The sequence below is a fragment of the Gossypium hirsutum genome, chromosome A09, assembly GCF_007990345.1.
Source record: "Gossypium hirsutum isolate 1008001.06 chromosome A09, Gossypium_hirsutum_v2.1, whole genome shotgun sequence".
Classification (NCBI taxonomy): Eukaryota; Viridiplantae; Streptophyta; class Magnoliopsida; order Malvales; family Malvaceae; genus Gossypium; species Gossypium hirsutum.
The window spans coordinates 78,365,084-78,377,437 of record NC_053432.1 but is presented as its reverse complement, the minus strand read 5'-3'; the positions used below and the strand labels follow the sequence as shown (position 1 = coordinate 78,377,437).

The window sequence follows — 12,354 nt, the reverse complement described above, 5'->3', positions numbered from 1 at the left end:
TTCATACCCTCAAAAGCAAAATTACAAAATATTGATTAAGATGCTACGAATTAAGGTTTTTAAATTTATAGACATTTTTCAAAGCAAGTAATAGAACAAATGTTTAAAGAACATAGGAGAGATTTTATTTAGATGTTTGTTGCATTGAAATTTCTACTCTAAAAAGCCAATTACTTTTTTTTATTAAAAAAGACAAAAGAAAAAATTGAATTAAGGATATTAAATGCTTGGGGTTGTGCTTTTTTAACCTCATTCTTCCATTTCATTAAATTTCTAAGATTTGATACATAGAGTAGTAGAAGGAGATAGATTTAATTCAAAATTCGAACACAAAGAAATAGAAATGTAAGTATATCAGTTTAGGTGGCAACAAAATGGGCGAATCGGGAAGGACCATTCCTCGCATCTAATCCATCATATAGTCGTTTTGTTGTGTTGTTAAGGATGGGAAGAAAAAGGCAAAAGAAAATGGGAGTGGGGATTAATGGAGGAAGCAACATTAATATTATGTATCGTTTATAGGAAAGGGAGGGGAGGGGACCCCAAAGCCATGGCAGGATGCGCGGCATGTGATGGAAGGTGTGGTGGAGTAGCAGAGTGTGCAGGAATTCCGACAAAGGTAGGCCATTAATACAAGTTTGAACTGTGTCGGGAGCCTCCTTTAAACTGATAATAAAATCCCACTTGGGACTGAGATTGAGGCCTGTTTGTTGATTCCCATGCACCTTTCAAGTCTTTCTCAACGCTCAGGGACCACCGCGCCGAGGGAAAGCTGTTATTTTTTTAATATTAGCTCAGGTGGAGGAGGTGGTGGTAGTGGTGGTCCTATTCCTTTTTGGGGCTCAATCCAAAGGCCTTCCCACTCTACTATTCGTAGCTAAGAATGACAATGGGACGGGATTAATCTATGTTTTGCTTATCTTCACTGCCACCCATTTGACCATAAGCTTCATCTATCTCACCCCCAAATTGGATATTCTTTTTATATAAAATGAATAATTAATTTTAATTCAACTTTGGTTTTCTCTTTTTTAAGTTTTGATGAAGTTAATAAGGAACAATTCATCTGAAATTTGGTCAAGCAGATTTTTAATAATGAATAGATATTGATTTTCGAGTCAGCCATTTAAACTTTTCACCGTAATGAATTTTTTTAACCTTTAGTTTTATAAAAGAATCATTTTCATTCTTCATTTAGCTTTTAAATTTACTCTCTTTCTTTTGTTAAGCCATTCCAAAATAAAAAGAAACATCAATGTTTTTAAATTTGTCCATGTGACATATATATGGATTCTCATGTGTATGACACATTAGCATTTAATTAATTTTTAAAAAAATTTAAAATTTATTTTTAAAAGTTAAAAATAATTAAAACTATTAAAAATTATATAAAGTATTTTTAATATTTTTTGGATTAATTAAATATTGATATATCATCCATATAGGAATCTACTTATATACCATGTCAACAAAGTTAATAAATATTAACTTTTTCATTCAATTTATGGTGATTTGACAAAAAATAAAAGACACAAAAAATTAAATAAATAACAAATAATTTTTCTTGTAAAGTTAGAGGATCAAAAAGTTCATTATATCTTCTTTTTAAGTCAATTGTTGATAGCTAAGAGCAATCTACTTATTATGATAGCTAAAATAAAGGTGATATTGCTCAAGATAATCTTTTAAGTTGACTCTCAAGTCCGTGGTTTTTGTCCTTCTATTAAATGGCATTCCGCTTAAGGTTGTGTATTATGTTTTAAAAAAAAATTGTCCTGTAATTAGTTATTGCTAAGACAACTTAAATCTCGTAAAATTTTATAAGATTTATTTTACCTGGTTTAAATACAAATGAATATTTATTTTTAATGGAATAGATTTATCCGACAAAATTTAGTAACAATTCAAATTAATTTTAATTAATAAAATAATAATTATCAATTAGATTAAATTTTTTTCACAACTCAACTCTGAACATTTAACTCTCAAATAATGTGTTTTTTTTTTACCTTTTATTAAACAAATTTTCTCTTAAAACTAAGAGTAGCATGTTATAAATGATTTGTGATTTTTAAGTAAACTACCATATGATATAAAGTTCATTAGATTTAAATATTTATTTTAACTTGAATAAATTACTCACTCATTTCAAATAAAATAAAATTTACTCTAACTCTTAGTCGATAAAATTTAAAATTAAATTTGATTTCAGAATAAAATTTACAAGTTGATTATTTCTTAAATTCAATTAAATAATAATCACCATAGTTTGTAACGTATAAGAAAGAAAAGTTAGCACCATAACATTTAAAGCTACAGTGGCAGTTCTCGTGAAATTGTTGGGAATTCCTTATAATGGCCGCATGGAAGACGCTGCCAAAAGGTAATAAATGGCCATAAATAGCAAAAAATGATAGTCCATCAATGGCTTGTTCATCCCTTGCTTGCCTAAAAATTACAAAACATTTCTGCTTCCCTTGCGCCACCGTCATCATCTCACTCTTCCTCTCCATCTCATCTCAAGAGTCTTTTCAATAAGGGCAACCCTATCTTACCCTTGTATATTTATTGAACCTTTCGTATGGCATCAACATTCAAACAGTGCTTAGTCTGTCTGACGCTAGTCTTTCAAATAACCAAGTCTAAACCCTCTTTCATTACATAAATGCATTCAACAACCTTATTAATGTGGTTCAGATGTCTGATCTGATCCCTATTATTAAAATTTTTGCACACTTAAATATATCTTCTTTTTTTTAAGTTTTGAGCAACCTTTTCCCTTTCTAAGTTATTGTGAAGTACTTTTATTATCTTCCAAGAACTGTACCAAATTATTATATGCAGTGCAGCAAGGCGCCTTGGGAGGAAGAGACACTCCCTGCCCGGCATATAAATCAACCCAACATATCAGTTAATGTCATCCCTCTATACTCAAACCACAACTTACAGTGAAGACGCAACCTTCTGCATTTCACAGAAATTGGTTTCATAAAAGATGACCACTAGTATTCCACAACATGTTTTTAGTGTTATCACCAACTTACATGAACCTAGACCACTAAATATTTGAATCTAAACAGGACTTCCAAATTTTGCTTCTCCAAAGCTCCTACCGTCATACCTTATTAATCAAAGTAATAAAGGTCACCACATCTGTAAGATGAAAGCGTCGCCACCCCTATTATTATACTACTGAAAAGTGGAATTTGTTTAAGGCTTTTATCTGTTTTGCTGAAAAATGTTAGAACGTGATGGATAAACTCCTTTCATGGAGTTTTAACCATATAAATTTAACAAACAATAAACCCATATCTTTAATAAATCAATACACAGTGAAAGAGATATTTTAACTTTTACTTGTTAGTAAACACAAAATTGAAGTCTAAGGTTTGAATTGTAAATTTTGAGTTAAAATTTATTGATGAATTTTTAAGAAAGTTAAAATTTCTAGAAATTTTTTGAATATAAAAAAAAGTATAATTTGATTCTTCTTCAAGGGTCGTTTGGCTTGATATTAGATGGATGTGGATTGCTTTAAGTCTACTGACGACTTGCTCTTGAGACTGGGTTTGAACCTCCATCCTTTAAATGATTTGAATCAAAAGACGGACTTTTTTTAGAAACAACTTTTAACTTTTTCTCCACAATTGAATTGGATTGGAAGGCGGCTTTTCTATTGAACTAATGCGGCATTCAAGTTATTCGGCTTCTTTAGAGAATTTTGAAAAGATCTTTTGAGTTTCTTGAACTTGTGTTCTTATAGAATAACTTGGGATTACCCTTTTTATAATGTCAATTACTTAAATAAAAGAGAGTTATTGTAGAATTTTAACTGTTCCATTTGATTGTTCTACAAGAGTTTAATCTCTTTTATTTATCATTTATCTATTATAATATAATTAATTAAAGATAAAATAATTATTTAATATTATCACTTAATTATTTTATTTTCAATTAGTGATAATATAAAAATTTATTATTTATCCCTTAATAAAAATAATTATGACACAAATATGATGTTATCATTTTCATTGTGGTAACTTTGACCCACAGTAATTTTAGTTTGACAAGTGTCATTTTATAATTGGCTTGTAAATTTTCTTCGTCTACAAATGTCCCTCGAGACTTGATCACGTACACAAGTTTTGAAGTGCAACAAATGAGCTAGTCTTGAAATTACATCTACATTATGTGAACTTGATTTAATAAAAAAACAATTATTAATCTTGATTCAGAATCGAGGGAGGAATACTTCTTTTCTTGTCTCTCCCTCGAGATAGTTTTTCCTTTACTTCTATTTTAAAATTGAGAAGATTGCTTGAATTTAAAAGACTATGTATAATTCGATGTAGCTCTAACTCACAATGCGTCATACATGTTATAATGATTCTAAACGAGTCTTTTGTCAAAATTGGTGAAAAAAATTCTTTAAAGTCGATGTCCTCATTTTGAGTGAATCCCTTGACAATATATTTTATATCTTTTAGTGTTATCATTTGAATTTCGTTTAGTTTTGAAAATCAATTTACAGTCAATCGATTTCAGCCTATATAATATGACTGTTTAATGACTTCAATCTATTTATCTTACGAATTGATTTAACTTAATTAAAAGAGAATGAATTATCTTCTATTCCTATATCAAATTCATGTTAGATAAATGGCGTAGTCATCTAAAATTGTCTTTCCTTTCTCTTATTGATCTCCCTATAGTCACTTCATCTCAAGGATGTTGAAATGCATCATCTTGAACAGATGATGATGGTTTGTGAACAAAAACGGATTAATTACGGGTATTACCATGTTTTCTATGTTTACCTGATTTACAGGTTAAGGACACATCAAAAAGTTAAATCCTAAATTCGTCCTTAACCTTTTAAACATTTTAATTTACTCCTCAAATTATGAATATAGTTTCAATCAAGTCATTCGGTTCAATTTTCCATTAGATGCCAGTCTCTGCTTTTTAATTTAATCTCCAAATTATGAATACATAATCGATTGTGCTGTATTTATGGAAATTGCGAATATAATATATACTGTAATGTTGAAACCCAAACGAAAAAGCCAAAATTTTACAGTAGGGTAGAAGTTAATTTGTGTATTCCACTTTAAAACCTCAGCTTTCAGCTAATTTCATATGTTTATCTCATACAAGAACATCCCGCAGCGCGTTTTCTTTTCTAGAGATTAACATGGGATCGCTTGTTTTATTCATATATCGAAACTCTATGACGCTTAAACCACTGAAACCGGCTCAACCAGTGTAAGGGGAACTTTTATGTAGTTGTACGAGGAGCAAGTAATGCTCTGAAACTCAGCAAGGAAGCTATAATAAAACAAAAGTATACCTGTTAGGAGGATCTCTTTCATTTCTTTGATGCAGAATGTTTGTTCAAAGCATCAAGCACGGCTGTTTTTGTTGGCAGCGACGGCATTGCACCTCTCTCCATTACTGTGAGAGCTCCACAGACATTTGCAAAAAGTAAGGCATCTCTTAACCGCTTCTCGTCCTGTTAAAAATGCAAATTCACAGTCTGAACTTCGACTCTTCATGTTCATTTAAATTGCACTAACAATGTTCCAGGGGTAAGTTTAGTTATATGGAATTTATCAGTAACCATTAGGAAAGAAGATACTGTAAATGATGTATCTTAACCAATGTAACAACTGAAACTACCTGAAATAACTTTGAATCAGAAGCTAGGCTATTCAATAAGCCACTGACAAACGCATCGCCAGCCCCTGTCGTGTCTACAGGTTTAACTTTAATGCCAGGAACCCTGCCCTTAAATGCCTGCAGAGGATATATAGGTTGATATCACTTATTTAATCAGTGCATCATTAGAACTCGGATAATCTTTAGTTGAGGGCATTGGCTCCATTAGGGATGTGCAAATTTCGGGTGAAACTAAATTAATTTAGTTAACTGATCGAATTCGGTTAATCGGTCGGTTAACCGAATTAATTCAATCGGGGATCGGTTAATAATATCTTAGAAGTTCGATTAACGGTTAATTCGGTTCAAAATTGGTCAGTTAACCGAATTAACCAAATCTAATAAATAATACTATAATATATAAGTATTCGGTCAGTTCGGTAAATTTTTTGGAAATATAAATTAATCGGTCGGTTAAGTCGGTTAATTTTTTATATGTTTTATATTTGTTTTAACCAAAAATAAAAAAAAATATATAACTTTCAATTAATTCTGTTAATCGACCGGATTAACCGAAAAAGTTCGGTTCGATTAAATTTTTTGAAAAAATTTCGATTCGATTAACGATTAAGGGTTTAAAAGGATCGGTTAATTCGATTAATGATAGTTCTGGTTGGTTAACCGATTGAACACCCCTAGGCTCTATAAAGGATTTTATAGGTCCACAAAAAGTCCACTTGGATTGTGAGAAATATTAGTGAAATTCATAACATCCAATCTTTTTTCAAGGAAAAGCAAAGAAGAGGTAATCATACCTTGGTGTAATATCTACAACCCTCTGATCCCTCGGTTACAACCAAAAGCTTAAGATTAGGATGAAAAAGCTTCTTCATAACCACGTTATCATCATAAGGGTCATCACCTCCGGTTAAGAATGTAATTTCATCCTCGCTTACCTGCATTTTCTTAGGTTAGCAGCAAATGAATGCAGTAGCACGACATTTCATAAATGAGTCTCATGATAAAAAGAACCTTAATAATGTCCGATTGATCCCATATACTCATTATTCCTTTTCGAGCAGCCTCTGGTGATGGCCATAGTGGCAATCTTAAATTTGGATCATAAGAGAGCATGCTTCCAGACTTCCTGGCAATGTTCATTGCTGCCAAGTGAGCTGACTTGCATGGTTCCTCGATCAAACTAATAGAACCATAGTGAAAGATGTTTGCCTACACAGTCAATATTGTTTGGAGGTCAGAAATTTCCAAATCCTACTAAAACCAATCCCCTTCACATCGACTATTTGAAACAAAGAAGAATAAGCCAGAAAGAAAACCTGCTTAATGAGGTTTGTATTGAGTTCCGACTCATGAAGACGCATATCAGCACTTGGATGACGGAAAAACATGAACTCACGTTCACCATCAGCTTTGAGAGTAACAAATGCAAGCGCAGTTCTTGCAGTTCGATCAAATCGCATGCCAGAGTTGTCAACATTGTTTTGTTTTAAAATGTCAGCTAACATGTAGCCAAATTCATCATCGCCTACCTGATATGGAATTGAAATAGTGTTTGGAACTTGAAGTGTATCAAAAGTAAAAAAGCAAATTTGCAACAAGAAGAAAGAAGGATTAGAGGTACACAATGATCACAATATCATTTGTGAGAATGTATCCTTCAGCCAAAGTTCTTAAATGAAGTATATTTCATAGAATTATTGCAGTGATGTTTGAATTTACCTTTCCTACGAAAGCGGATGATCCTCCTAATCGTGATACCCCAACAGCCACATTTGCAGGAGCACCACCAGGAGCCTTCTTGAAAGCAGGTGCTTCAGCCAGAGAAACCCCTCCAACCGTCGGTACAAAGTCGATCAACAATTCACCGAAGCAAACAACTAGAGGTTTATTCTTTGCAGCGTTGCCGTTTGTAATAGCAGTACGATCTTCAGCTCCACCAACAATATGCAGTTTCTCAATACCAGTGATATTTCCTGACATTGTTTAAACCAAAAATAAAAAACTTAAAAAAGAGTTAACTCTCTCTAACCACTCCTAGGCCTAGGCCTAGGCCAATTTGTTCACCTTGAAAGCACTAAATTACCCAATCCATTTTGAGTAACAAATTCAATCAATGATTTCTCTAAACAGCTAATTAAAAACATGCCACTGGGATTAACAAGGAAAAATAAAATCCATTTCCCACGTCATCTTTATTGAAAAAGTAATGTCTTTTAGTGTAAGATCTTGCGGTACACAGTATACCATACAAAGCATGTGATTTGGCCAACATGTAAGCAACAAGAAACGAAAATTTCGGGTAATTTTGATTGAAATCACAAACTTTAGACAGTAATCAAAATACCATGATGAAATATATATCTTTATAATTGAAAGAAACCTAACCTCAAAAGCAAGAATTTTTAAGATTACTCGTTAAAGATGTGTTGTACCAAATACAAAAAAAGAAGTACTTGATAACAAAAGAAAGCAAAAAGTTTTGGGGGATGAAAGAAAAAAGAAGTATGATTTCAAAAATCGTCAACAGCAACAAAACAAACAATCACAGGTGAAGGGATTCACACAAATAATCTTGGATGCATAAAACCAACTTAAAACCCAAAGTAAGAAAATGGCAGAGCATTGAAAGAAGAACATATTGAATCATGAAAAAGAGCGGAACCTGTAGTTAATTTCCCAGCCATATTGGAAACTTAAGGAAGATTGAATCAGAAAGAAAGCAATGGAATGGCCAAAATCCCGGTGTTTTCAGCAGATAAAGAATGCGGCATCGGGTATTTCTGGTCCTAAGAATAAGAAAGAAGTGTAAAGAGAGGACGTTGGTGGCTAATCTTGAAGGATTCTTCGCTAATATAAAAGTTGACAAGTGTTACACTTTGGTCATCTGTGTTTTATATGTTTTTTTTTTACAGCAATTATTTCAATTTCATTTATCTTATTCATGTTTTTGTTTTGGATTCAAAAAACGACACTATCTTATTTACAATTTGGATAATCTTGCTATTTCAAAGGGTTTTTTTTTAAATTACGCAAATGAAACTAATTACATAATGGTATGGAAGAAATTCAAGGATTATATTTATGTTGAGATTAATTTATTTTTAGAATTTACAAATTGTCGTGTTGTGATAACACTAAAAAAAATAACATAAAAAATAAGAATTGTTGTGTCCTACGTGGCAACAATTTCAGTTGAAAGCGACTTAAGTTCAACCACTGGATGTGAATTAATTGGAATTATTGCAACGAATCATTCTCCAATGATTGATAGTCTTAACCGTACTTAATTATTGAAAACAAATGCTATATTTTGGAGAAAATATAAGAATTATTTGAAAGAAATTGTTATTACCATTTAATTCATAAGACACGTATTACTAATAAAATAATTTTTTAGTATAACACTTAATTATAACTCAATCTATTTAAGGATAATTACAATTACAATGTCAACTAATTTAGCTTGCCCAAAAATCATTATAGCTTTAATGTTGTAAAATAACATCAACTTTTATGAGAGAAGTCTTTGAAAGTATGATTATAAGGTAAATGCTATATATGTTCTTATATGTTGTATTTCTATCAACTCATTCTTCATGATTATTATTGTACACGATTCTAATGTTTTTTTCTTGAGCTCTTATAGGTTATATCTCTATCAACTGAGACACGCCTATAGAGGTTCAGGCAAAACCCTGACATGGTAATAATACATTTGATTGTTGAGGGTAATAAAAACCTAAGACCTCTAAAGAGTGCACTAACTACATAATCATCAAGACTAAGTCATTTCTTAGTTATTTATTTCATCTAACCTTATATATTTATGGGTGTTACATAAATGTGGCTTTTATCCTTAAATTTTATTTTACTTGTTTCCACGTAATTCATTCAATATAGATTTTAAGATGTTCATATGTATACATGTTACTTTTGTTTTGTGTTTTAATGTTTTAATGTTGTGCAGGTTGTGTCCTAATTCATCTAACATATTGGTTCAATTTTAACTCTAATTTCATTTACTTAAGAATTTAAATATTGCTAATGAATTCTTAGTTAGGTTGACAAAAACTGAAGATTGGGGACTTAAGTGTTCATGGTTGACTCTCACTCTCTCAAAATGTTATGCGTAAGATAATTAGTTAATTAATTTGAATTTAGTTAGTTAAATTAAAAAAAATATATATTATAAAGTAAAATCTAATGTCGGGTAAAAAGGAGTGATAGGAAAGCTTAGCACATTTTAGGTATGAGTGACTGCTTTATACCTTAAGATCTTAGATTGAGTAAAGAATAAAATATTAAGAGATTAACTTATTACAATAAAATATTTTAATGAAAATTGCTTTTCTAGTTTGTGTGTTGAATTTATATTTATATTTGGAGAGTTTTAAGTTTTTAAATTTTATAATATATGTGTCTTTAGTAATATTTCAATTTAATGGAATGACGATTCTTTGTCTTAGAAATTTCCTAAAGGTATGTGCCCAAGCCTTTTCTACTTCAAGCTTTAAAAGCATCATACCAACTAAAAAGGAAGAATGTAGATGTGAATTTTATGATATAATCTCTTTCGGTGCAGAGACAGGAAAGAATATTAGGTAAGAATTGTTGGGCAGTGTCACATCATGGGACGAAAACGATGCATACCGGTAGTTTTGAAAAACAAGGATTCCAGGTTTAATTATTGTTTATTTTGAATTCCATAGATTCTTAGTTCTTTTTATTTTCTCTCAAAATGTTTAATTTTTTATTTACTTAAATTAAGAGAAAGCCAAGAGTAAATACAATTTTAAAATGTAAAATGTTTTATTTTCCTCCTATTTTTTACATAATTAATTTATATTAAAAAGTTAAGATCATAATAATCAATCTTTTTCATTATTTATTTAAATAAAATTGGTTAAGTTTACTTTATTTTTTGCTAATTTTAATTATTTAATTTAATGTAATCAATTTCACATCATTTCTAGTCGTATTAGTTAATATGGCCTATTCCAATAGTAAATTGGAACATTAAACTTTCAGCTATTTTACCCATTTGACCCAAAAAAATTATTTATAAATTTAATTTATAAATGTTATTTCTACACATTATTTTTATATTTTAAAATTTAATTTTATAAATTAATTTAATCTATAAGGTAAATAACGAGTAGTATATTTATAAATTTAATTTATAGACGTAATTTCTACACGTTATTTTTATATTTTAAATTTTAATTTTATAAATTAATTTAATCTATAAGGTAATTTTTTTTATAAATATATTACATGTTTTTAAATTTAAAATTTTTAAGTCTATTTAAAATTAATTTTTTTAGATACCATTTAAATGTTTCTAACTTTATAAATATATTACTAGTTATTTTTTAAAATAAAAGAAACAATAATTTAGCAATGTTTATTTGAATTATTATAAAAGATGGAAATCATTAAAGTAGGTTCTAATTTTATCAAAAAAATTAATTTAATTATACATATTAAATTTAAATTAATTTTTAAATGTAATAATAATGCGAGTGATGTAATAATAATTAAAAAACATGATAAGTAGTTCAATATTATTTTAAAATATAAAATATGTAATTAAACTTGAAAAATAAAAAATTGAGAAAATAAGGAGGGGTTAATGTTGCAATATGCCCATCCCTTTTGTTGGGTGACTTTGGCCATTTGTTGGCCGACACCACACACCCCTTAAAAATATTTTTTTTATCAGATAAAGGGGTATCGGCCATCAGTGTGCCAGCACCAAAATTTTTTTTTTAAATATATGGGTACCGGCATTTAGTGTCCAAAACCCCAAAAATTATTTTTTTAAATAGAAAAAATAGTGGTGCCGGCTATCTAGTTCCCATAACTCAATTTTACTGTTCATTTCAAGTAATTTGAGTAAATATTTTTGAACCAATGTGATCATTTTTATAAATATTAAATTTTTTTAGGTTAGATGGATAAAATAGACTAATTTTTTTAACACCAACTAAAATTTCAATCTATACCAAACATACTGACTCATTTCATCCAATTACGATTGCATCAGTGGGAACAATATGTACTAACAACTGGACATAATGTGAAATTACATAGATGGTAAAAAAATAATACGTCCAGAATGTAGTACTAGCTACTTAACCCAAGCAAGATAATACATAACCTTTTATTTCCTTTCTTGTTAATCCAAACATAGTATTAACATTTTGAATATTTTGTTGCTTTTTTAAATAGTTGACCACTTATTTAATGTAAAATAAATAATAAAATAGCTAATAATAAGGTAAAAAATGAATTTGGTTTACTGTTATTATATTTTATATAACATTAAGAGTTTAAATGTTGAAATCACTTTACAAAAATCAGTTTTATGAAAGCTCGATTCTGGCTTAGACCAAAGTTAGTTTAGCTTTATTAATATCCAAAATATGTAAGCTTAGACCTAAATTTGACAAACAGGGGCTGAAGCTAAAAAGTCAAAACCCACAAATGGTTATTTGCCCATCACATACTGGGACCAGTCATTGTAGCAGTAGGGTTTGTATATTTCAAAAAGAATTTAATTTGCCTCACAATATTTAAAATGCTTTGTCTTCTTTATCTTTATCTTCTTTTTTCTGCTTCTAATTTAAATCCCAGTGGTGGTTTAGAGAAGGTGGGGATGGAGTTAACAGATTC

General features: G+C 29.9%; 1 protein-coding gene across 1 annotated transcript; it reads right to left on the bottom strand.

Moving 5' to 3' along the window:
• Positions 1–5,080: 5,080 nt before the first annotated feature.
• Positions 5,081–8,538, bottom strand: LOC107930188 (probable fructokinase-7). Its single transcript, XM_016861774.2, has 7 exons — positions 8,342–8,538; positions 7,399–7,652; positions 6,996–7,208; positions 6,691–6,888; positions 6,474–6,614; positions 5,680–5,796; positions 5,081–5,512 (listed from the first exon to the last, which is right to left on the bottom strand). Exons 1-7 carry the CDS (start codon positions 8,361–8,363, stop codon positions 5,369–5,371), a joined length of 1,089 nt encoding a protein of 362 aa, XP_016717263.2. The 5' UTR covers positions 8,364–8,538; the 3' UTR covers positions 5,081–5,368.
• Between the last annotated feature and the right edge of the window lie 3,816 nt (positions 8,539–12,354).